General features: G+C 42.8%; 1 protein-coding gene across 2 annotated transcripts in view; it reads right to left on the bottom strand.

The window, feature by feature from the left end:
* Nucleotides 1-26,177, bottom strand: part of EZR (ezrin) — a 37,581-nt gene extending 11,404 nt beyond the window's left edge. Inside the window, exons 1-6 of one of the 2 annotated variants that reach the window (XM_042016362.1) lie at nt 26,015-26,177; nt 8,343-8,426; nt 3,239-3,334; nt 2,168-2,442; nt 1,291-1,374; nt 504-650 (exon numbers count right to left, since the gene is read on the bottom strand). In XM_042016362.1, coding sequence (XP_041872296.1) covers nt 504-650; nt 1,291-1,374; nt 2,168-2,442; nt 3,239-3,334; nt 8,343-8,426; nt 26,015-26,026 — 698 coding nt within the window. In that variant the 5' untranslated portion in view covers nt 26,027-26,177. Of the gene's footprint in view, nt 1-503; nt 651-1,290; nt 1,375-2,167; nt 2,443-3,238; nt 3,335-8,342; nt 8,427-26,014 lie in introns of those variants that run through there. The other variant, XM_042016363.1, reaches the window with a different exon arrangement.
* Between the last annotated feature and the right edge of the window lie 1,290 nt (nt 26,178-27,467).

Consider the following 27,467-nt stretch of genomic DNA (forward strand, 5'->3'; position numbering starts at 1 on the left):
TTCATTCCTTGTTCACAGTAACTATATAGGTTAGCTCCTCCCTGAGTTCTGGGTGTCACCCAGCTTTGCTTTTGTGTCCACCCCATAATCTGCCTTTTTCAGAACCAGGCAGCTGCACACACATCCATCATTAATTTCAGGACAGGAGTGTCCTTAGGTGTCTGAACACTGCAGATACCTTAGCCTAGCCTGGTTCTTGTGTTGTGGCCACTGATGGCAAACTCGGTGACCTGACTCAAGGAAAAGCCTGGTAAACTCCTCAGTTTGGGGTTCAGCTCCACCACTGCACACTATTATGAAGATGGCATTGTACAACTGACATCTCTCTTTATACAGCAGGTACTGTTAGCAGGTCGGGAAAGACATGAAAGCACACGTGATGTGAAAGCCCATTTCCTAGCTTCACCCACTGATTCAAAACTCAAACACAAGCATTCTTGTAAATGAGAAATGTCCCATACCAGCCCTTTTTGGAAGATCAAAGGTGAAAACAAAAGTCTTACTTATCATCCTTTTCATAGATGTTGAGCCCCAAGGCATCGACTCCCAGCCAAAGGTCAGTTCCTTTCTTATTTTTGATTTCAAAGTAGTTGATTCCATACATCTCCAGGTCTTGGGCAATCTTCAGGTATTCCAGCATGGCATTCTCTCTGATTGAGACAAGAAAAAGTCAGATAAATGAGAAACCAACATCTGCTCTGTCTCAGAAAGCACAAACACCTCGGAAGAAAAAAATAATTTTTCCTAAACCTCACTTCAAACACAGAAGTTAAAACTGAACATTCACCATTTGGGATTCACTTTAGAAGTTATGATATCAGATCTATCAGCAGACACAGAGAGAGTATTCCCATTTACCAATCCCTAGTATTTCCAGACAGAAAATTAGCAACATTCATCTCTCTCAGCATTCATCCTTGTCTCATGGTACGGTGAGTAGGAAAGGTATAGTATTTGAGCTTTCCCCATCTGTCAATGGAAATGCTTCAATGACTCTAAGGTTTGACATACACATTTACTCTCTTTCCCACTCAAAGCTATCACTAATACAACGTACACAGGTCCAAGATCTTCAGGAAGCCACACTGTTCTCAGCACCAGTACAAAATACACTGCTGTGTTTTGCCATGTGGTTCAATACTGAGCTAAAAAAACACACCAGGAGTAGGCTCACACAGGCAGCTCAGAGTCTAAACCACAGAGTAACAAAACACGTTGCAGAAATGCAAACTTAAGGTAATCAAACAAGCAGCAAGGTGACCAGTCCAAGGACCAACACAAAACACTCACTTGAGCATGCCACTGTGTTCAGCGTGCCACACCTGGATCCGTTCTTCCCACTGCTCTCTGGAGAGCTTATGCTGGTCCATCACCCTGTACAAGGAAACAGACATGAGCGAGATTAGATGTTCTGCAGTATCCACTGATGGGGATCTTTGCTATGGTCTTATTCTCACCCTGGTGGAAGCCTTACTGTAGCCAAAAGGAAAACCCTACTCAGCCCAAAGATGTTCTCTGTGAAGCAGAGCAACTCAGAATGAACAATAACCCTCTGCAAAGCCATTCTGGTCACTGACCAGACACATGAGAGGGTATAAGCAAAACACTGCAAACGAATCACACACATGCTGCAGACACCAGGGGATTAAAGCAAAGCAAAAGTTGGCACAATCCCTGGAATCAGACATTGCTGCAGTGTCATCAGGAAGTGTAAGCAGAAGCCATTGGTCTGATAACATCCACTGATCCTGTGTGGGGATGGACTGTGTAGCTGCAAGACATGCTTTCCACATAGAAGATTTTTAGGATTGTACATTAGGATTAAGGACACACAACCCAACCTTCTTCAGGAATGACATATTCTTGACTTAATGCTGCTCTTTTCTTCTTAAAGAGGAGACATTCCTACTGCTACAGTTACCAGTACAGCAGTAGTGTTTAAGAAATAAAAGCTGAATACAAAACTATATTTCCTCTCTCTAACCAACCAAGGAGGAGCAAAAACATACTCAGATATGACAGGTAGAAATAAAATAAGGGAGAACCCCAACTGTATACAGTTCAATTAAAAAAAACAAAACAAACCCAAGCATGCTTTCAAATGAAATTCTTTGTATTTAACTTGAATTCAAATTTTAAAAAAGACTGCATCAGCCAATTCCTTCACCTTTGGGGGATCAGACGCTCTGAATTGAGGTATCCAGGCTTGTGCACCTCTTTGTTGTAATCTCCAAATTTGGCCTGCACAGCATAGGAGCCAAGAAGTACTGCTGTTTCAGGAGGACAGTAGATCTCATCACTGAGGATCCCTTCCTTCACCTGCAGGAAGAACAGCTTCTGCGTGATGTCCTGAATCAGCTCTTCAGACACATCCTCAGGGAAGAACTTGGCACGGAATCTGAACTGGAGGGGATTCTCCTTTCTGATTTCTTGAGCAGAAACCTGAGGACAGAGGTGACACCACAAATGAGCAGGTGTTTTTTTGCAAACACTAGAATAGATTGCTTTCACACAGAAAAAAGGATTTGGGGCATTTGCCGTAAGAGGCGAGTGACTGCCAATTCCTTAGTGGAATTCCTTAATTCTGGCTGTTTACTAGTATGAGAACACAGGGGAGATGCATTATGTTTTCTAAATAAGCCAGTTAAATACTGTCTGTACAGCAAACACTGGTCAGTGGAGAATGATTTACTGTGCTGTATCAGACGGCAAGCCCATCCAGCATTGTGTGTTTGCCAGAGAACAGCCCCCTGACACTAAACAGGTGTGTCACTGACTGCCCCATCAAGAAAAGCAGTTCATGCCCTCATAAGAGCTGGGAATACACAAACAGCAGCACATCAGAGGTGTCAGCACTCAACTGCCCAGCCTGGAAGTGCCCCTTTACCAATTAGTGCACAACTGATCCTACACTGGCAGGGCCTAAGCCCATCATCAGCCAAGGTGCTCCTCCAGCCACAGAAAGCGCAGCTGCTTCATCCCAACAAAGTACAGTATCAAGCTGCTGCTGCACATCTGGCAAATGCTTCCTGCAACTCAGAGAGTGAAAGGGCAAACTTCTACCACACCACACCTCACCAATGGAGATCACAAAGTTAACTCTATAAACAATCCTGGAATTATGAAAATTAGGGAGCAATCAACAACAGGCACAAGGTGTATAAAGTTGCAGCCAATAACACATCAGGAAACACACAAGCTTTAACCTTTGGCCAGCAATTAGCCCGAAGTCTGTTACCTTTTTATCAAGCTTCAGCCAGGTCTGGAATCCTTTGTTGTCCACATACTGCAGACCAAAGTACCACACTTCTCGCAAACCTATGGTTTTAACCACCTGCAACACAAAGGTAAAAAAAGAAAAAGTTGTTGCAGCTGAAACTTTGCTTGAGGTCCAGGTATCCTTTCGAGTCCCATGTCACCTGTGATGGGTGCAGGCAACAGCCTAAACCTACCCATTTGGCATCTCTTAATTTCACCTTGTAGACAAAGATACCCATCTGCCATAGTAGATGACAGCATAGGCTAAGGTACTTGTCCCACCCAGTTTCTAGAAGATGATGATCTTGGGGAAAGCAGGTGAGACAAACAGCAAGTGACAGGCCACCAGCTGCTGGACTGATACACTGGCAGCAGGTGGGGCTTCTGCTTGCCTTTATCTACTGTCCCATCTTAAAACTGTACTTAGTGAAGCAGACGAATTATGTCACCAAAGTTGTTGGTGGGATGGTCTCTAATGGCGTTAGTACTAACTACAACTAGTCAGCAGTACTAATGGCTCAAGTGATCTTGTCTGCCAGTCACCAGAAATTATTCCTTCTGGAGGAAGCACCTGAGAGATGCTTCATACCACTGCTGTGTGGCTCAGAGTTATAACAAGATGCAAGTATTCTCAGTCAAGGTTATTATTTTTTTAAACTCCCAAGAAGGGAGTTTATGAAGGACAAAAATACATTGATGGCCCCACATTAGGACAACTTTCATTTCCTATATTGTAAATACTAACCAGCTGAAAGATGCAGAAACACCACCCATTGACTGGATGGCACACCTACTAGGAAAAACAGTCCTGTTTGTACATGTTACTTTTCCTCAGTGGAGGATAGAGCCTAACTGGTCCCTGACCTCCTCCTACTCTTGACAGCTTGTTCTTATAGCCAAGTGCTTGGCTGCCAGCTCATCTACCTGTAAAGTTGTGCTCTAGACACAGCCAAAATCTGCAAAGATCTACTACGTACACAGCTGGATCACTTCCAAGATGTTATTTGCAGAGTAGCCCCTCAAAAAGTGATGTAGGCATTGCTACAGGGAGTTCAACTGAGTGGAAGGCAAGAAGTTTTTAAAACCACTTTGCAGGTTAGGGAAGTGTGACAGACTTGAGAATGTGTAGTTACCCGTGCTTCAGCAAATCTAAGATCTCAACCAAGGATCTGTTTCACCCCCACATTTATGGTATTGCTGGAGACACTCTGGCTGGAGAGCAGACTTGAGAGAAACAATGTTATGTTAGCTAAGACTAACTAGAGTTCACCAAAAAGACAATAAAACCCACCAATCCAACAACAACAAAACAACCCCAAGACCCATGTCCTTTTAAAAAGAGCTGGGGTCTGAAAATAATTCAGCTTTAACTTGACTAAAATTCCTTTTCCTTCCTCCCTCAAAGTGGCTTGTTTCATCATGGAAGAGACAAGTTTTCTGACAGCTGGATGTATTTTTATGAAGTCTAGCAGAAAAGCAGGGGTATGTTGAGTGTGGTACTTCCTGTTGCACAAAAGAGTGTTGCAACTTTGTTAAAATAAAAAGTTGCATAAATCAAGCAGTTATCAGGTCATTATCTCTGAATGTCTCTTCCAAGAGAAAAAGTACACTCTTCCTAAAAATAGAGTTAGAAAGCTTGCAGAAATTATGACCCCTCAAGTTCTTCCCAAAAACTTAAAAGCAAGGAACAAGAAAGTATTGAGCCAAACTTCACAATTTGACTGTTTGAGTTCCAACACAAAGAACAAAGAACAAAGAATGTTCTAGCTGTACGGGGAAATGCTCTGTAAACTTCCTCCATGGCAAAACAAGGAAGAAATAAGAAATGAGGCATTATATACAAGATGGGAGACACCTCCTCTGCTTCCTCAAATGCATGAAGCAGCAAATCTTAAGTCTGCCCATTCCACCCAGTAATGCATTTACTTCCAGAAAATGCCAGTTACACTCTCTTTCATTTGAATTTCTTTTACTCATGGTCAGGAGGGCACATTACTACCTGGGAGATACTTCAGCGAGCTGCAGAGTCCAGGGGGCTGGTTCTTGGGACACCTCAGACCTCACTGCAGCATAAACTCTCTACAGGACAGGCTTGAGTGGAATGGAACTTAATATTCCCAGGTTTCCACTATTTTCCCTCTCCTATAAAAGGAGCTCTGATACACCTTACATGCAGGATACAGTCATACTAGCAAAGCCTAAAACACAAGGGCACAGAGTAGCTCTGTTAGCTGACAACCAGGCCAAGAAATCACCCTGTAGTTTTTAAAAATAGCTGGCTTCTTCAAAACCCCCACAGTGGTTCTGCAGTTCACCTTGGGCCACTCCCCATACCTGTGAAAACCTGTGGCCCCACAGGCTCTATCTGATTGTAAACTCCACCCAAGACAAGGGCCTAATGAAAGGTTTGCTCAACAGAACTGAAGAGAGAATGTATGGTCTTCACCTTTTCTGGTTTTGTGCTGCACACTTCTACCTCAGCCTTCCCTTAATATGCAGAAGTACCCCCAAAAAGGTACGAAATATGGATAAGAACTTCCAATCACAGCTTTTAAACCCAAGCCATTGGATATAAGGAGCAAATCTTTATGAGGAGTAGATCTATCCCAATAATGCACTAAGTGCTGTGACAAGCATTCTTCAGAAATCCCCAAGTACCCAGACGGCAAGCTACAATAGAAGTATCTTCAATCTGAAACATCCTGCCTTTTCCATGTCTCAGGATTTTGAACTTCTCAGCTGAAGGCAGAGAAAATAGCTTCTCTTCTGCCAGAGAGATGACCCTGTCTCTCAAGAGATGTAAACATTAGTTAATATATATGGGGGGGTGGGGGTGGGGTGGAGAGAAGTACTTGTTGACTGCTTGTCATAAGGACGTACTTACAGTCTAATCTAAAACACTGCTTTTAAAAGCCTGGCTTTCAATACTTTGGATTTTTGTACTGTCAGAGACGAAATCTGATTTCTCTGTTTTGGATTAACATGAATGGGCTGGGGGAAGAAGTTACTCTGATGCAATGGTGACCAGCAGTGAATGGAATCATAGAATGGCCGGGGTTGGAAGGGACCTTAAAGATCACCTAGTTCCACCCCCCTGCCACGCACAGGGACACCTTCCACTACACCAGATTGCTCAGAGCTCCATCTGAGCAGGCCTTGAACCCCTTCCAGGGGTGGGGCATCCACAGCTTCTCTGGGCAACCTGTTCCAGTGCCTCACCACCCTCAGAGAAAAGAATTCCTTCCTAATATCTAATCTAAACCTGCTTCTTTCAGTTTTAATCCATTCCCCCTTACCCTGTCACTAATGCCCTTGTAAACAGTCTCTTTCCAACTTTTTTGAGGGTTCCTTTCAGGTACTGGAAGGCTGCAGTTAGGTTATCCCAAAGCCTTCTCTTCTCCAAGCTGAATAATCACAATTCTCAGCCTTTCCTCATAGGAGAGGTGACCCATCTTCCTAATCAACTTGGTGACCCTCCTCTGGAAGATCAAACACCAAATGCTGGTTCCATAAAAATGCAAGTTTCAAATGCTCTTCAGCAAATTTCCAGCCTCAGAATCGTGGAATATTCTGAGTTGGAAGGGACCCACAAGGATCATCAAGTTCAACTCCAAAATGAATGAACCACATGGGGATTGAACCCTTGACCTCCGTGTTCAATGAACACTTGGTCTTTATCCCACAGCAGTAGTAATCAAAAGGAATTAAAGTTAGATTTAATGGTAAACCCAAGCTGGAGTACTCGGTTTTGTACTGTGAAGTTCTGCAGATTAGAATTTGATTTCCTTCTTTCACTCCTTTCAAGAACCCACTAAAAGTGTTTTTGCCCTATTTGTTTGTTGGGGGTTTGGAATTTTGTTTGTTTTTTAAACTGGTTTGTGGGTTGTTTGTTTTGAGGGGTTTTTTGGGTTTTCTTTTTAAGTACTTCTTAATGCACAATTGCCATAAGGCCTAGCAAGTTCTAGTTAACTCACTGAAACAAGAAATCGTACCAACAACAGTTCAGAAGGAATGGACATTGTTTAGCTGGTACTGCCTACTTGAGTTAAAACTCAACCACCCTTTGCTATCAAGGTTAGTGGGTACAAGGGGAGAAGTGCAAATAACAGTTTGTGATCACCTTAAAATGTGTGACTGAAATCTGCATAGACTAAGTCTTATTTTTCTGGTCTACAGTAGAAATGGCTAGAAGCAAGTATTTTCTTTATTTTTTTTTTTTTTGAGTTTCAGAGCAGTAAGTAAATGTTTTCTGCTGAAATCTAGGCCTTGCTTCAGTGTTATAACAGCAAGCTACTTAAGACAATAATAACAAAGTTTTATAAATAGCACATTGTTTGTTTTAGTTGTCTTTATCTGACCTTTGTAGGTCCATCTTCAAACAGACCTGTACATTGTTAACGCAGTAACAGGAAGAATAACAGTAAGGGAGAAGAGTCTTGGCCACTCATGCCTTCCACTTCCCTGGGAATCCCTGAAGGCAGGCTGCACAAATCTCTGCTCTGTCCTGCTGCACAGGGGCTTCTTACAAGGCATGTCGCCTGTAAATGCTGCACAGAGACCACGAGCTCTTCTGGTTTTCCAGTACTATGGCAAACTCAAACAACTGTGGCAAGTGGTTCCTCAAACCCAGCATTTGAATGAATGTAGCCGTGCCAACACCCTCATCAGCCACCTGAAGACCTGATTCTGAAGAGTTTTATGCACAAGAGCATAAAACCTTAGAAGCCTTAGAACCATTTTAACCTTAGAAGTTAAGAGCTATGTAAGAGCTAAGCTGTATTTCAAAGCAAAAGGTGCATTTTTACATGGTACCTATGCTGTCTAAGCATTTTAGATCCCTTGTGACACTTCATCATCCAACATGCTAGGAAGACAGGTTTCACTGGAACACAACATACCTGCAACGGTTTTTACCTTTTACTTTTACTGTGATGAAATTTAGAGATCTTAGTTCAGAGTGGGACCCTTTGATTAGGAGGTAGAGAGAAGAAAGACAGGTTTGGAATCCAGTCTTAAGAAAACATTATAGTCCAAAACATACTCCAAAATTAAATGACATGAGCCCACACCAACCCTTCACTGACCTGGTCAAACAGCTGTTTGCCTGTAGTGTTTGGCTGGATGGCAAACTCCAGCTCTGCATCCATAGTAACAACTCGAACGTTGATCTAAGGAGAAAAACAAAAAGCATTGTTTAAGATGCATTGGAAGTTTTTCTAGGTATTAACACAGTACTTTGTGTACAAGAGTCTCCACGCTTTGATGCACTCCCGTAACCTCTATAATAAACACACTTAAGACTCAATTAGAATCGTGTTATCACACCAGCAAATTTAATTGGGGCACTCATTCTGCTGTTTTAACCAAATTGCACCACAGGTTTTCCTACTCAACACAGGATTGGACAGATCTTCTGGTTCGACAGGAGGGTATTTTAGACTTGACCCTTTCCAGGCCTAAACCCTCTTGGACTAAGAGCTACTGTGAATGCACAGTATAGCTGCCTGCAGGCCATCCCTTGGATTACGAAAGGCCCTAATGACTAAATTAAATTTAAGACTTATAATTTAACTTCCATTTATATTAGAGCTGGAATTAATCTGAGGTTTTAAAGGCAAAAGGCTGCAGATTATTCTTATAAAGCAATCAGCATTAACCGGATAAACATTCATTCTTTCCCTCATAAAAATCTAGTCAGCACATAAAAACAGCAGCAACAGGTACTGAATGATGCTACAGGGCAAGAGTTCAATAAGCTCTTGCTGTCAGTGAAGAAACAACATAACCAGATTTACTGCAATGGCACTAGACTGCAAGACAGAGGTTACTACTGAATGCAGAAGGCAAGAGTGTTTAATGACTAGAAAAAGTCTACTAGCAGTTAATTGGGAGGCAAAAGCAGCACCTGATCTTGCAGGGAATGGCATAAGGACCAGCAAAATGGAAAACTGGGAAAGGATTATCTCCAAATGTTCTGACTATAGCTTGCAATATCACACTACTTCTCAAAAAACCCAACAATCCCACCAAAAAATCTAAAAAACCCAAACATGGATGATTGTGTGGTATGGTTATGCTAATAACTAGCTTTTCAGCTCAATATTTTCAACAAAAGAGACAAAAAAATGGACATGTAAATACAAGGCCAGACAACAGGTAAGACACAGGCAGATGAGATTTCATGACAATTTCCCAACAACTTGTAAATGTCACATTACAAAAAGCCAGGGCTAAGAGACCAGAAGAGCCTGGCACACCTCTGAAGAAATGAGAGGTAAAAGAGGCAGGAGAGGAATAGAATCACTCTCTACAAAGCTTTGACCTTCAGCAGTTCCCAGCAACTTAATTATGTATGTTTAAGCTCTAGGATGAATGTCAGATGTAAGAATGTTATAATTAACACAGAACTGTGAATAAAACAAGTTGCTTCAGCTAGGTTTAGTAAAATATGTTAGAAAGTTTTGTACTCCTTTTTCAGTGAGACACTAAATGTTTAACCAACCTTCTTCAGTTTAATGGTGGGTCTGGCAATGTTAGGGTAATGGCTGAACTTGATCTTAGAGATCTTTTCCAAACTAAGTGATTCTATGAAGGCATCAAGTATCTTTATAGAATTGTTTCTTTCTTCTGTGCTCTCCCACCTGACAGAGGACCCTCCCAAAGAAAGATGACTGAAGGCAGTTTCCAAGTCATGGGACCCCAGAACTGAACCAGGGAAGGTGACTTAGTGATGCCACTTTCAAGTTGTATTTTTAGAGCGCTGTCTAAATTAGGACTTAAAAAAAAAAAAAATCTCTAAATGCAAGATGAAAGAATAAGCAAGAAGGTAAAAGGAGATCTTGGAAAACCTAACTGTAGCATTTGGGATCATAATGGAGCATGGAATTATGCTTAAGGTTTCCTTCCCGTGCCTTAAGAACCAAAGGTTTCCCAAGAAGTGTTTCCAGTGTAGGAAGGGAGGGGAAATTCAGTATCAAATTCTCTGGAACAGCAAGGCTGCAATTCAAAGATGTGACCTTAAAAAACACCTGTTGCTTAATCCCTCTCAACAATAAATCCCTAATCATATTCTAATCCCTTTCTACCCACTTCAAGAAAACATATGCTTGTCGTCTTCAGTTTTGTGCTGTGCAAGTTATTTGTACTTCTGGCTGGAACACCACAGTGGTGTAAAATAAGTATCACTTTACAAGCTAAAGAACTTAAAATGAAGTGCTTCCTACTGCTTACCAGAAAAGCTGCAGAATGATGGCTGAGTACAAAGTTCCAGCTAGTACCAATATGTATGCGTTTTCCTTTCTCTCCTTAGTGGTTAATCTGCTAGTAAAAAAAGTTAAAACTCCCTAGTCCTGTTTTACTACAACACTAAAAGACTGTAGGATCAGCTGTATAGTGAGCTATTTGGTGCTAAAGCCATTTAGCTGCTACATATTTTGAGAATTATTTTAGTATTAAGACCAAAAATTGTAGTAATGTGCTTTTCCACTTCAATCATCATTTAAAGTCAGAAGCATGCAGGAACATGACTACTTACTTGGTTATCCAAAAAGCTTTCAAGGACACTTGGGCCCTGCAGTAAAGGTTAATTTCTGTGTTCTTTAAGGGCTGCATAACCATCAGGACAAAGAGGAATTCCCTGGTGTGCCCTCAGACAGACTGCCAGCCACATGATAGGCAGAGCAAGAAGAGACAAGGCCTTCTGTCCCTTCAATGAGTTGGTGACTGCCTGGGAATATCCTTTGAGTCTCCTTTCTGCCCTATTAAGCCCTTCTGCTTCTCATCTCCAAACCTTAACCTTGACTTCAAGAACATAATAGTTTTAACAGTGTTTCTAAATGGATGTCCTACAACCACTCCATACAAGCTTTTAGCCGCAGAGAAGCTCATAGTAAAGCAGCAAACAGAGCTTAACCCACATGAAACCCTGGTTTAGGCAGTCTGAAGAAACCTTGATGCCTGTTACATTGAGAGTCAATCAGTTTGGGACTCAGGTCAGACCAGATGAAACTCCCCATGGCGCCAAGATGATTAAATCAACACCCAAAGTGCTAACCAACTCAGGTATTGTTGGGGAGGAAAACAGGGAACAACTCAAACTAATTTCCATAAGCAACAAAAAGAGCAAGACACAGTTAACACAACTTTCACAAGTGAAGTCCTGCTCACCCTGTCTAGGCAAGGAATGTCCTTTGTAAGATCCTACCAAATCCTGGCAATAATCCAGGACAATGTTGAAGCCATAACCAAAATGAAAACAGTTTTTCATTTTTAAGAGCACAGGGGTGTGGAGGGAAGAGAACAGCATATGGCTGTTATACATGAAATAAGGGTTATATTAAAAAATATGTGCATTTAAGCACACAAAGCATGCTAAAAATCCTGGACAGTAAGATGTGACTTCTTTCTTGATAGGCCAATGTCATAACACTTTATTATTCTTGGGGTTGGAAACAGATTATATTTAAGGTCCCTTACAACCTTAAATATTCAGTAATTCTACTTTTTTGTCTGAGGCTAACACACTTAAAATGAGAAATAGAGCCTTTAAGGTTTGCTTGTGCTTACAAAAACATTACAGAACACAAGTTTTTCCTCTTCGCCTGTCTTAGGATGCATAAAATTGCTAACAAATTGGATCCACAAGAGCATGCTGTGTAAAAGGCAATGCCATTTGCATTAAAAGGAGAAACTCTCCATGAAGCTGAAGATCTAAGTACACTGAAAGACTGAACATCAGTTCCATGACTTCAGACTGGACTGCAACATGTTAGCTACCTTACCAGCTCGAACAAGAGAGTAAAGATGAAGGCCAGAACTAGAGAGAACTTCAGAGTAAAGTTTAAATGGTTGTAACACTATGGAAAGCTGTGGTAGTTAGAATGGAGTCTTCTGTGCTTCAGCAATGCCCTTAAGTCATGCATTTGCTCTTGTTGTTGTTAAAACAACATCTTTTCTAATGCTAAGTCAGTAGATCAATCTGTGGGGCAGGTGCAGCCTTTCAAAGTCCATGCACATCAGTAGAGTGTCTAACTTGAAAAATTGAAGTGCCATTTGAAAAATATTCAAAGGAGGCAACACACTGCCAACCAGCTGAGTGGCACCATCTCTGCGGAAGAATCAAGGCCCAGACAGGAACCCAAGATGACATTGCCTCTTCAATCCCTTTCTGTCACAAAAACCCAGTTTCTAGGTGCGTTGGACACTATGAATGCACAGCTGTAGTTTTTTCTAACACCTGACTCTTGAGTGCCTTGGTGCAGAATCTGTCTCTGTTTGCAGGCAACACGGTATCTTTGAAGTTAACCATCCTCTCCTGATACTGCAGCTCCACTGAAAAAGATCCCACACTGAAGGGAAAAGGGCAGGCAGGACAGGGGAAAAAAACCCAACCCCACAGCTCTCAGACACACTATGCCATTGTGGATATTTTGCACCCTGATGCATGTAATCTAATAGTTCACTTGTATAATAAAATAGCTCAGTGAAACCATGAAGTTGTGCAAGTCATTTAAGTAAGACCATACAATTCAATTCCAGTGAATACACAAGATAAAGGGCAGTAAATACCAACTTTTACCCATTAACACAGGACAAACCGGTACTTAACTGTGTCACTTATCATTAGCAGCTCTAAATGCCTTAGACAATGCTCAGGAATGTTTTCTTCCTCTTTCCAAGGAGGAAGAAAGACCAGAGTCTCCTAAACAGCCGGTTTCCAAGTGCAGTATCTTTCCAAGTGGTGGCAATTAGGAGTAGAGAGCCTAGATAGACACGCCTCCTTTCTTCAGTCGCTGGGTGTCTGGAAATCCCAGGAGTCACTGGTACGTTTAAGCAAATCAGCCACATTTTGAAGTGCTGCACTGCACAGCACACTCTATGAAGAACAGCGTGCAGAGCTGTTGAGCCTTCTCGTGCACACACAAACTGACTGTGTACATAAGGACTTGCTTGTGCTGAAGAAATACCGAAGTCTTAACAAGCAAGAGGAAGCAGTGGCACTAATAATATTGTTAAGAAAGTAGTAGCATTAATCCTCACTCCTGCAGGTCTGCTCTTTCGCCACACAAGCAGCAACTTCTAATGGAATAAATAACAGGCAAGCTTCTTGGCCTGGGCTGCAATGCATCTGCAAGGACAAAGTAATCTCATTTTGACCTTAGCAACCAGAGCTGTTCATAGACGCGTGTAGTGATTAAGTATCTGGTAATAGGAAAAACAACTTCATGTAGCAGCATCAGAAGGGCACTGCAACTGCTCTCTGTTCTTCCACATTCCATTCAGTAGTGTCCACGGGTTCCAGGTCCAATAACAAAGAAAGATATTGTGCTAACTGATGAAGTAACTGTTGTCCCAGCTCCTGGAAACTGTTATGGGAAAATTTTCAACTTAGACTAGGGAAAAAAATCTTAGAGGCTTCAGAGCTCAGAGCTAGTCTGCTAACACTTCAGTATCTGCATTCCTCTGTCCTCCACAAGTTACTTAAGTCAACAGGTAATGGTTCAGAGACTGTGCAGAGGAGAAGACAACTCTGAGAAGGTAAATAGCACAAATAACTCAGAAGCAACTGCAGAAATATTAGTTCAATTTACGATATTCTTCTTAAGAGCTTATGAACACCAGCATGTCAAGAACACAACACCTGGAGACAATTCTGTTTCTTCTCTGACAGAATAACCTGCCTGATGGAGCAAATCTCATCTAGTAACATATTTGACATGGTGCCATACAACATAGACTAGGCATAAAACAAATCTGAGCCATGTGAAATTACAACCAAATGACACGTTGTGCACCCACATTCTCCACAGCTTCTTTCAGAGCAGGAGACAAATGTCATGAATATCAAACAAATGATCAATTCCATTTGCTGCTGCAGGATTGCCAAAACACAGCTCCCCTCCCAGTTGGGCTCAGCACCTTCATCTTGCTGGCACTATTTCAGGGACACATACTCTGACCTTTTCCTGTCAAGCCAAGGTCTTGAAAAGGGGATGTGAGTCTGGTGGGATTGAGGAATAAGAAAACAAAGTTAAGTACTCTCACAGAGTAAGATCACAAACAGCACCTAGTCAAAAACAAGTAAGAAAGACTTCTGGGAGGACAGGGCTGGAATTCAAATATCTTGGTAGGTCTGAAAAATAAGTTACAGGTGTTACACTCGGAGAGGTGAGAATAGACAAAGGGCAGAGATGAACAAATTACAGCCTTGCCAACAATGGGCTACAGCAGGACTGTAGACAAGGATGTGTTCTACTATAATCCCCAGAAAAACACCACATTTCCTGGTGTGATGCTATTACATAGAAGGGAAAATTACATTCTTGAGTGTATTTGTCACCGGAAGCATTACAGAAGGTGACTATTCTGTTCGGCCTGCCTGATGACTTGCTAGTTGGAATGCTGTCACCCAAATTTGAATGCTTCTTTTGGAAGGGGGCAAGTTCATCAAGGAAAAGCTACACTAATCTACAGGTCAATAGTTTCTGGGTTGGCTGCCAGTTGTTTTTTTTTTTTAATCTGTGTGTCTATGAGGTTCTTGGTTTGTGGGGGTTTTTTTTGTTTGTTTCAAACTAGATTTTATTTTTAAACATCTCACTGATCCCCTTCCAAATGGGAATTGTCTGAAACATGACACATTTTATATAGAAGACAGCAACTTCTAAAGCCACATGGAGAAAACCAGTAAAAACCCCTCTTGCTGCAGGCTGAGTAATATGACAAGAAACAATAATTGCTGGAGTGGTAAGATACTATGATATTATGTAACCACTTCCATGCAGCCTTCAGAAAACACAAGTTCAAGTCCTTCTCAGTGCTACATTTTTATGATTTAAATGACGCCCAAGAACCTGAAATGAGAAGGCAAATGACAGACCCACCATTTCTCTTCAGTGGGAAGGAGAATCCAGTTTCTATGAGAATGGGAAAGAACTGCACAGCACCAAAAAAAGCCTTTCACATGCTCCGCCCTGCTCCCATGGCAGAACCTGTCATGCACTGCCTGCCCAACACGGAGCATTTCAGAGAGGGCAGCACAGCACAGCAGCCATGAGCCTTCCCCCACACACTGGGGAGCACAGTTTGCTGACAGGGAAAAAAAGAGCCTCAGCAGTTCACAAACTGTGAACAGGGGATGGCCTCACTGGCGTCCCCTTGGCTGACAAGGCAACCTGGTTGCACTCATTTGACCGACCCAGTTTCTCAAGTATACCATGCTAAATTGAAATACCCATCTGTGAACTGAAGGACGTGTTCCATTTCAGACCTCATTGTGTTAAACATTGCTTCCTCATTGCAAATAAATGGGAACATTAAGTCATGTTCCAATGGAATTCCTCAGAGTCTATGAAGCAGTTAGGTATTGTTGCATTTGCAACAGGTAAAATTAGAGCTGAGTAGGCTGGTCTTTGCTCCTTAAAACCTTGCTTACCTTCCCAGGAGAGGGAGAAATACCACTGAGGGTAAATTGAGTTGTTTATAATAATCTATAATCTAGTAGTTACTTTAAAATTGTCCAGTATGATTGTTAGCCTTAACTACTAGTCAGCTTTAATGCAACATCTTGCACAACCATATTTTTGGGGGCACTAGTCCTCAGTATTTAAGGAGCAATAATTATATCAGTTATACTAAACTGAAATTTCTTAAGTTTAGTCAAGACAATAGGAGCCCAGGTATTTGCTGCTCTCCTGTATGGTGAAAAAGACTCATGACTTCTTCTGTGGCAGTTTTTCAGAAGAGGAAATAAAGTACTTTGAGGGGAAGCTGAGAAACATTTTGGAGCGAAATCTGAAAGCTAGACTTCTGGATGAAGTGGAGGGAGGGGAGGGGGGCTCATATGAGCAGGAAAACGTTCAATACCCAGATGTGGGGAGTCAGACAAATTCCAGTTTTAACAAAGCAGGCGGAATTTTCAGAATGAACTTCCCCCTCCCTGCCAGCACACACAAACAGGTCACAAGAAAGCAAATCATCAAGTTCGGTATTGCAGCCATGTCACTTAACTCTTCTTTGTAAGATAGCACGAAACCTTTCTTATAATTAAACGTGAACATAATCCTAGAATGCAAATTCAAACTTTTTTATGTTTAGATGTGCAGAAGATGCCAAACTAAATTACATGCCTATCTCAGATCCCTTAATGAAAGCTTGCTATCTCTTCTGTCAGCAGGTACTAACTGCATAGTAGGCACCTGCGTGAAAAATCAAGAAGCAGCCATGGCTGCAATTCAGTTCTTTATCTTAGGTCAAGCAATAGCACTTTGCATGCCAAAAGATCATGAAGATTTCATGCAGGTGTGGCAAGTGCAAGTGACAGTACATCTCTGATAGCCCTGGCTCCCAAATGCCTAGGCCGCAGACAGACTGCCAGCATTCTCCACCTTTGGTCAGCTCTGTGCAGTTAACAATAACTGCTCAGTGAAACAGTAAAACCAAGCAAGCACTCTTCCCAGGGGAAAAAAAAAAAAAAAAAAAAATTTAATCTTTTTCCAGTCACTGAAGATTCCCCAGCTCTTTCCTAACAAGCAATCTGCATCATTCTGCATCTTGAGCTAGGAACAAATTGAAAAAAAGAGATAGAGGCCTACCTAAAACTTTAAAATTCAATTTTTTTTTAAATGTAAAATTACCTTGGCACAGTTCTATGTTCTGGCAAAACATAAAGCAATGCAGAGTAAGTCTGACAGGCCCCAGGATACTGCCCTTGAACAAAGCCCTGTACACTTAGGGAGCCCAGGTGTTTTTCATGCAAAACACTTGCCCTCACTCTATGTGGAGGATGTAAGAATTATTTACTTTGAACATGATATTATGAAGAAGCAGGAGGGTTTATGGTGTTTCATTGAAATACATTAATTTTCACTTTAAAGACTCTCTGATGCTGTACGATACTCCATTACATTTTCAGAATATCTGTGTACAAGCAGCAGTCTGTTCTTTAAAGAAGGAACACACAGCCAGTGACAACAGGCTCAATGTAGCACCACTGCCTGGATGTGTCACTTGCCCTCAATGGATGCTAGGATGGATTTAGGAACACAGAGTGCAGCAACAATAGCTCCTTTGTACGTAAAGAATAAATACAGAGGAAAGCTAGAGGCCACTGGATCAAACTCCTGCATACACAGACTGTTTTATCATGACAGCTGTTGCATCTAATTAAACATAATGAAGTAGTGAGACTAATGCTTTACACATGAAGTTTAAAGCAAGCCCCACAAACAATCCTCAAATATGCTTTATCTCAAGAAGTTGCTCAGGGTCCAGAATGGCTTAGATCTTCTGCCATCTTCCATCAGAAACATAAGCATGGGGCCAAGTGCAGATAATATAGAGCTTTGAGAGCTCAAGTTTTACAGTAATTTCAGAGTCTTCTAAACAATTTAACATCTCCAATATTTACACTACATAAAGCAATATCATCCTTCTGCAATCCCCATGAGAGAAAATAAAAAATAAATGAGTATCTTATGTTTTGATCTGGAACACAAACACCATTTCATACCTCTGCTTGGCTTTTTCACTTGAAAGCAACAAACACATGACAATTTCTACAAAAAGTGAACTTCACAGTACCAACTCACAACAACCAGGGCAGGATCTGAAGGTGTGTATAACCTAAATAAAGCTACAATAGCCTCAGAGCTTCCCCTGAATCCAAGCACCAATACTGGTGCCTTTTATTCCAATGCTTGTGCAGAGATCTATGTTCCAGAGGGCAATGGGCATGGAAAACCCACAGCCATTACAGAGCCAGAAGTCTGACAGCAGCAACACAGCCTGACAGCACACAGTTCTCAACACTTTCAGTAGACCCTGTGGTGGTTGTTCTGGGGTGGAAGAGCTACATTGCCATGGAACAGGGTGAGCTGAGTGAACAAAAGGATTATTATCTGTGACTTACTCTCTCATAGGAGTACGACCTGGGAGTTTAAGGCATCCAAGAAACAACTGTTGGAGAAATGTTCTCAGTAACTGTACTCTTCCACGATCGAGATGTTACAGGAGGCAAAGTAGTATTTTCATCAGATGTGAACTGGAAGAAGGTCAAGGATGCTCAAATAATTACCATGCAAGGATCGGCTAAGCTAGCTAGACTTCTCAGTTTGGAAGAAAATTAACTGAGGCTAGGACATAAGAGCATATAAACTCCTGAGCTGCATGAACAGACTAGACAAGGAACGTGTGTTCATGGTTCTACCAACAAAACAACTACAGGGCACCAACACTGAACAAGAAAAAAAAAAAAATCAAATAGCACTGTAGCAAGGAGGTTTGTAGATCACTTTCCAAACAATGTGAAGGTTATCTAGGACAGCCTTTGTTAAAGTATACTGTAGATGCTCGAGTTCACAGGGTTTCAAAGGGAGACTGGACAAGTTCACAGAAATCCATTTAGTAACTCATTATATAGGACCTTTCAACCTCCAATACCTCAGAGGAAAGCAATGGTGCGTTTCTTTGAAATATTCTTCCTCAGGCATCAGCTTTTGGCCAACATCAGAGATGTACTATTAGGCTGCAAGGGCTTCTGCCTGACCTACAAGGCCAGCCATGTTCATATAGACATCAAAGTGCAGAAGGAAAATGAACTCCATTTACTTAGGGAGAAATAGCAACGCAAAAAGTCACACGAGGCCCAGTAATGATGTTTGTTCACTCTGCATTCTAGATACAAATCCTTTTGTCAGAGATTTTTTTTTTTTTTTGTTTGATATCTCACCCTTCTGTTTTACCTCTTCTGTATCAGCCTCTTTCATTTTACTCACGGACTTCAGTGGAACATACTGCATGGCATTTGTGCAATTCATCAGTGGAGTTATGTGATGTGATTGCCTCTGACAGCTTGATAATCTGATCTATGTGCAATACACTACACTGCTTCCACTTCTCAAGAAGGTACTTCAAACAGCATGCAACAGGTACTATTTGCTCCCAGATAAAGATAGGTCATAGCAAGTCCTGGAATGTCACCTAAGCACAAAGATATTGCTCTTGAGCAGTTACAGATCATAAAGGAAAAGTGATTGCAAGGATTGGCCAAGTACCCTTTCCTAACCCCTAAAACAGGTTAAGGACTTCTGAGATGAAACTCTTCCCACTCCCCTCATTATAGATCTATGATGGCAAGCAAATATGCTCCAGCAGTTCCCAAAGTATACCCTGAGCACAAGGAGGGCAGAAAAAGTTCCTTTCACAGCTGTGACAGTTGTTGTGGAGGAAAAACAATTCTCCCCCACACTGAGATCATCGAGTATCAATTATGCAAATCACCCCACCAATTCACAACACAGTTTGTGCAGCAGGAACTTTGTATAATCACTTATCTCTACAAAGACAAAAAGTCCAGCCAGCTAAGTGTATTCAGCTAGGTGCTGAAGAACAACTTTAGCTCCCACAAAAAACTCTGAAGCCCAGAAATTACAGTACAGGCTTGAAGTTACCTACTAGGCTACACAGGCTAAATTCAGGTGCCTGGGTACAACGGTGAGATTAAAAATCTCTACTTCTTTAGGTAGCAGGTAGCTCACAGATCTGCTCTCTGCATCTACACAGCAGTGGTCTCTTGGCAGAACTGAGCCACTCTAGAGCAATTTTGTAAGCCTGCTCAAGATTCAGCAACAGGACATTCATCCACTCATCCCCAGAGAGCTCTCTCACGCTCATTTTGTGCTGAGGTTAGAACAACTATAGCAGGCTTGGACTTCTTCATGCAAAAACAAGAGAGGAAGAGATGGTGATAGTGTCACCTCAGAGTTTTACACTATAGCTACAGCACTTGCTCATGAAAGTGACAGGGAGAAGTAAATGCACACAAACCAAATAGGGCAATCACACACTCCCTTCTCAAAGGTAGCAAAAGGCTACAGGCCTTGTGTAGGGGAGTCAGTATTGCTTCCACTGAGCCTACACAGTAGGTAGCCAAATACAAGTCCATGGTCATCAAGCAACAGTTTCTCTTACTTACTCAAGTAGAAGGCAGACTCCTGCATGTTAATGCTTAGAGCTGGGATTTTTACTTTAATGGACACCTGTTATTATGAGGTGTCCATCAGCCCCAGCTGAGCACATGGCTGCTACTCATGCTCTTTCAAAGATGAGAGCAGATGCAGAGAAGGCAAGTGAATTTCCCCACTATGAAGTAGGAACTAGAAAGAGAAACAAAATCTGGATCTGAACAGATGAGCAATATGGAGGCAGCATGGTTAGCTGTTACACTGAGCTATGCCTTGTTTCCAGCCTCATATAGCAACAATTTCCCCCTCTCCTCTGTGCAAGGATCCCATACGCTGCTGTTCTTCTGCAAAGAGCTGTACTTCTTAGCTCACAGGCTAAGTGTTATCTGTTGCAGAAACCAGGCTTCAAAGCAAGCACACAACACAGCTAAAGTACATTACTTAACAGTGTGCAGCATGGTTCAGTGATCTTGGGCAGCACTGCCTTCCATCAAGGTCAATCGAGTGATTAGGGGATTTACAGTCCATGTAAAGCTCTTTGGGCACAGTGTGCCAAACAAGAATGACACTGATGTGGAAATCTTCAGTGGTCATCAAACAGTCTTATTCTCAAAAAGTCCTGACGTATCACAGCTTTTTTTCATGGACAAAGAAGATGTTCATGTGGGTGGAGGAAGGGAGCCGAACAGGAAGGCTTAGCTCCCTCCTTTTGACCTTTAAGAAGGCTAAGAAATTCTTTAATTAGTGACTAACATAACAGTTAACACCCTTGGTTTCTCTGTAGCAGCTAACATCCCACAAGAAACTGCCCTCGGAAATGCTTATTCAGCTCATGCAGTAAATAAGGCTTTTGGCAAAACTGTGAACTCATTCTCTGATAACTTTAGTCATCTCCTTAAATTTACTACTCATAGAATCCTCCACCTTTCTTTTGCAGCAGTGAGTGACACTTACATTTGGCAAATGGAAGCTTCCTTGGGTTTCCATTTTGCCCCAGAGTGAGGATTCATCTCCTGGTATCAAATACACCACATGCTGTATCACCTGATGGACTGCAAGTGGTGCTTACAAGGGCAATATTTTATTCCTGACTAAATCTATAGCCATCCATAAGCTAAGAGTATTTTAATTGATTATGAACACTTGAGGATATGAAAAAGTATTTTTACTTCAGTCCAGTTATAGCAATCTGCTGTGAAGAGCTCTGAGATAAAACCACTGTGTGTTGTTAGAAGATATACAGTCAAGAATAAATTGAGAAGATCTGGGAATGATCATTATTATTAATTGTTTATATTTAGAAATAAATTCCTGTCACTACACTTGCATATTTTTTGGGCTGGCTTATTGAAAACTTGTTAAATTTTAATGCCATAGTCTGTTCAGAGACAGGTAAAGGTTTGGCCGAAGACTTGTATTCTGAAAAAACAACTTGCAGACAGCGTGCATGTATATTCAACATCAAACAGGTATGGAGGACTTGTCTAACCACTTAATGCCTAGCAAAAACCAGCACATTAACAACACAGGGCTGGGAAAAACCTTTTGAGACATCAGTTCCAGTTCGCCATTCCTACAAGCAGCAGCATTAAATTGTGTACTTGTCAAAATTTATCTTAAGGGATGTTAGGTCTTGGGATAGTCTTCTAATAAGATCAACAAGGAAGGCAAAAAAAACCCCCTACCCACCCATAAAAAAAAACCCCCACCACACACACTTAACTGTTCTAAAGCTTTAAAATCTCTTAAACCACAAATTCTGCTTAAAGCAATTCTTTCTCCTCTTTGGCATTTTAATCCCTTACATTTTACACAGGTGAAGGAAGAGATAACTCCTTGAATTCTACCAGGCTAAATTAGCCAAGCACCCTCTTATCTTAAGGTGGATTTTTGTCTCTGGTCATCCCAAACCCCCTCTCTAGGTTTTGCTTTGAATTTGTCTCTCCTGGACAGAGGTAAGTACCTACATTAAAGGAAAGCTCTCGCTAGAACCTTCTATTGATGCTTTCTGATAGAGAAGCCTTACACATTGCAGATGACATGCACAACAGGGACAGCTGTACTACCACTGATTAATCCATCTCCTTCCACCCTATCCTAGTGAGAGACCTTCTTTCCCCACCCCTCCACGTTTAGCTATATGCAAAGGGACCTTATTACCCCAGTCCTTCAATCCCCTTTATATGTTGGCCCTCTGCATCAATACCACCCCCACAACAGCATGGCACTAACAGATTTCATGACTATGCTCAGCTTTCTGACCACATGCCATTAATGAAGGTATTAAAAAAAGATGCCTCTGGATATTATTCACTTGTATTTTCTCTTTAGCACCAGAAGTTGTGAGACTGCATTTACTGCTGTCCTCTCTTTACACAGTTTTATACACATTCAAACAAGTATTAAAAGTTCTTGTGCAACACCACATCAATCAAATGCTATGTTGCAAAGTTGACTTAATTTCTTGTGAAGTTTTATGCTTTTTCCCCCCAAGAGGAAACAGAAAAAAAACCCAAACCAAACCAACAAAACAAAAAAATCCACCTCCAATAAAGTAACCAAGAACGCTGGTAGATCAGATCAAATTAACAGCTCTACAGACCTGAGATCACATTTCCTTCTCCTTTGGTAAGCACTGTTCATTAGCCCGCAGCCGTGCTGTTCTAGCCACAATTTATTAGATTGGTTTGTTTTGCAAGAGAATATAATTCACCTAAAACATCATCCATTCAAAGAGTCAAAAAGAAATAAACTAGTACCATGAATCTAGGAAAAATGCAGAGAGCACACAGATACTCCAGTAATGAAAAGAAGCAAGGCTGAGCAAGTAAGTTTATTTAGCATTTCACTCGTTTCCAGATAACACAGCAAGATTTGGACAAGATGATGCTTTTTGCATTTCCTTACAAAATAATTCACTACCTGTAAAGCCTAACGAACCTCTGTACAGACTCTATGGAAGTCATGCACCTGAACTGTTGATGAACTCCCAGCCATAAACCCTCATGAACTGGCTATAGGTAATATATTTATAGCTTACCTTGGAGAGATCTCTTTACTTTGTAACTGTTACACGTGGCAGACTGTCTGTGTTAAATTACATATTAAAATGTGTCTATATTAACAAATATACTAATTTCACAATTATTTTCTGGACTTTTACTAAAATTTATTTTGAGCATGGTAAACACGCATCACACACTACGAACTATGACCAAACGTTACCACAGAACTGGGAATACAGTTGGCTTTCTGGCACTTCACTTTGGTACTCAATTAAAATACAAAATCACTAATGCTCTCATGTAAATGGACTCACTAGTCGTTTACTGTGAAATAATAAATTACAAACATGATCTGTAAGCTTTGTGTGTGCATTTATAATTTTTCTTAAAACATTAGCTTCGTACAAACGTTTAGCTTATTGGGTTGTGGGGGGAGGGGCAAGAGGGGAAGTTATTGCCAAAATTTTGCTTTCTGTCATCATCATCTTTACTTGTAAATAACTGATGACCAGTGTGTGAGACTTCACACACGGCAGCATGAAGTCTGCCAAGCAACACCATATTTACTTATGCCATGTAGACAAGACACATGCAAACAAGCACAGGTAATAAATATTTAGCATCCATGTCAAGTACCCAGCAGAAACACCCTGCTTCTCTGTGCATCCCAAGAGGTAGTGCTATCATTCCTCACACATGCCAAAGGCTGTTGTCACATTCGTCCTGAGCACAGTTCTGCCACTGGAGTGACAGCTTTACATCCTCTCTCCATGCAAACTGACACGAATCCTATTTAGCTGTATTAAGATTAAATGAGCTGAGTTGGGAAGGATCCAAATCCAGTCTCAGTCTAAAGCAGACAGACTGAACAGTGTGTTTTACTAAAATAACCTCTGCAAAATTCCTCTTTTCCATTTACAAAAAGGTGGCAGTTAGCCCTACTGAACAGCAGATCAAATTTTAAAAAAAGCTTATATTTACAAAGTATTTACATAGAGTCTTGTCCATAAATCCCAGCCAGTAGGTCACATCTCAGAAGTCTTTACAGTACTACTGTCCTTTCCCAGTGGAAGGTGGTTTACACCATCCACCTTTGTTATTCACTGGCTAGTCAGCCAAGAAACAAAGAAAAATCACCATTTCTGAGGGAATAGAAACATAGCCCTGCCAAGCAAAAGGATAAACACAGCTGTATTTTTTAAAGAGATTAAAGAGTTTTTGTGTACCCATCCATGGCTTCCAGTGCAACTTAGTCCTAAACCAGGATTTCAGATTATTCTAACCAGGATATTTCAAGAAAGCACTCTGTAATTAGCAAACAGCAACAAAGTAGAAAGAGATTATTCACACACAATCCTCTATATCCATACTTTGTAAAAGATACATTTGCTTCCCCAGTTACAGAAGGGTCTTTTCAGTTAGACATTATTATATGCAGGAATATATCACATCCTACTGATGAAATAGAGCCAGGGGGACTGAAGATTTATCAGTTCTTAAAAGGACTGAGCACAGTTTGGTTTTGGCATGTTTTTGTCTTTTGTTGAGTTGTTGATTTTGTTGGGGTTTTTTTGTTTGTTTGTTTTTTTGGTAGGTTTACAGGAACTGCAATGTAAGTTACCCTAAACACCTAAAAAACAAAGAAAAAAGTTCAACTAACTTTAATATTATGGTGGTAAGGCACCAATTACTTATTACCACAAAGATAAGCTTGTTTGCTCTTATTTCACATTTCATTTATGTGAGCTAATACTCACATAAGTCCTTCACTGCATTGCATTTTAAGAAATATTGCCTCTGTTGAAAACAGATAGTAACAACAATCTGTTCTGATTATGCTCTTCAAAGTTCAAAAGTGCGTCTGCTCCAACGAGTGCTCAAAGCTCTGCATTAGGCAGTTGGCTCCCCAAGGGAATTACCGTCTCTAACCGGCACAGTAGCAACAGACTTTAAAATAAAACAAACAAAAAAACCACTAGAAGGTCGGAGGGAGAGCCGGTGAGGTGGTGCTGGTGTCAGGAGAAAGACGGAGGCATGAAACAGACCGTTCAATTAAAAAAAAAAAAAAAAAAAAAAAAAGCCAAAACCAGAAATAGGTCTTTGGTAATGACTAGTGAAGACCAGTGTGGAGAACTTTATTAAGAATCCTCGGCATTTAGTTTTTAGATCACGGAACAAGGTTTCTCCTATGTTTACAGACGCATACATGTTTCCTGTAGATAAATGCATAGGCCACAAGCATACTAAATGGCAGCCAGCGCACTTATATCATTTCTCGTTAAGCGGGAGTGTGATGAAAGCTCTTCTTTCGAGAGTTGCTTGGGAGCTCTGTGCGTGTCTAGCACGGAAGCGCTACACAAGACGGAGCAATCCACCGCCTGATCCCTGGAGCACAGCTCCCGGGGCTCCGTGCCCCCCTTCCCGGCGGCGGGACGGCGAGGTGATCCTCCAGCCCACCCGAGGCGCCTCTGTCCTGCCCGCGGCCCTGCGCCCGCAGGCAGCCGCCCTAGCGCTCCCTCCCGCTCCAAGCAGCCGCTGATGTGGCTCCCGAGCGGGGTGCCCGCCGCTCCCTCCCGGCGCCGCGCAGAACTTCCCAGGGCGCTCGAGTACAAACGCCCCTTCCCGGGCAGCGGGGACCGGGACTCAGCTCTTCCAGCCCGGTAAAAGCCCACGCCGCGGCACCCGGAGGTGACCGCCCCGCCGGGCGCTCGGACTCGGGCAGCCCCCAGCGCCGGGCGGGCGGGCCCCGGTGCGGCCCCGCGGAGCGCCTCCCTCCCGCCGCGCCCCACTCACCGGCTTCGGCATTTTGAGGGCTGCTGGTGCTTCTGCTACTCCCGAGACAAACGTTCATGCGGCGCCTGCCTCGCCTCTGCCGAGCGCCCCGTGCGGAGGAGGTGGAGGAGGAAGGAGCCGCTCCCGGCCACAGCGGCAGCACAGCCCGCGAATGCGGCGCCGGCCTCCCGGCGGCGGGTTAAGTACGGCAGGTGGGGCCCGGCGGTGACTCACCGCCGCCGGCCATTGCCCGCCGCTCCCCCCGGCGCCTGCCGAGCGCGGCACCGGCCTCGCCCAACCGCCGGGCACCCCCGCCGGCTTCGCTTCGACGTCCCCGGGGCGCAGGGGGCACCGCGGCCCGGAGCCTCCGGTAGCCCCCGCGCCCCTCGCGGCGAGGGCCGGGCGGGGCCGCCCGCGAACCGGCGGGCAACAGGTGCCGGAGCGCGGGGGCAGCGCCGTCCCGACCCCCGGGCACGGCCGAGCCCGCTCCCCGCACGGCGCCGACCCCCGCGGGGAGACCCCCGCCCCACCGCCTCGCCCGCACCTGCCGGGGCCGCGCCGGGGCCAGCGGGCACGGCGCCGTCCGGGGCTAGCGCCGGGGTCGGCGCTTCCCGAGCCGATGGATGGCACGGGGAAGGCGTCCGCCATAGGGGAGACAGAGGACCCTGAGGAACGGCTGTCGTACGTGGGCTCACCGAGTCCCCAACTGCCCCGGCCTCCATCGAGCCCGGGGAACGGGGAATGAGTTCCAGCTTTCTCTAGTGATGGGCATTGTCGCTGGCCTATAATAACTGTCACTGTGTTTCTTGAAGAGCAAGGTCGGAAAATATGATTACTTAACAAAATACAGGCTTGCTTTGTGTAGTAAACCATATTTTCAGCAATGTCAGCAAAAGAGAAAACTTTGAAAATCCATCTATGGTCAGAAACTATAAAGCATAGGGTATACTTCAGTGGGTTCTGACTTTGCATAAAGCACAAAAAAGCTCATGCAAGTAGCCTAACAGTTGATAGGCATACACAGATAACAAAGTTTGTGTCTCTGCCCCTCGTTCCTTCTCCCTCCTCACCCATTAATGTAATGCACTTCTGTGGATAGTGTCTGCCAGGAGCCGCTGGCCTCCCACTGCATCTCCTTGCTTGGCTGGTCACAGGAGCACATTGATTTACATAGTCATGGGCAACGGCCTGTAGGACACAGCTCTTCCACTGTGCCAGCAATGGCATGTAGTTGAGCTGTGAGATTGAGGAAATTGTGCAGCCTGTACTGAAACTGCTGTCTGCAACATCCCACTTCAACCAGTGTCTGTCTGTTTGGCACAGGACATAGCACAGGAACAGGGAGGCACAGAACAAGGAGAATAACAACCCACTACATGGAAAATATATAGGGCAGGAGAGAGCCTGGGAAATATCAAGGCATGGTGACAAAAAGGATGGCCCAAACAATACAGGTCCTGCTTTGGCAGAGATC

Source organism: Corvus kubaryi, unplaced genomic scaffold (genome assembly GCF_017639235.1).
Source record: "Corvus kubaryi isolate FWS band 111438036 unplaced genomic scaffold, C.kubaryi_AGA036_p1.0 split3-73, whole genome shotgun sequence".
Lineage (NCBI taxonomy): Eukaryota > Metazoa > Chordata > Aves > Passeriformes > Corvidae > Corvus > Corvus kubaryi.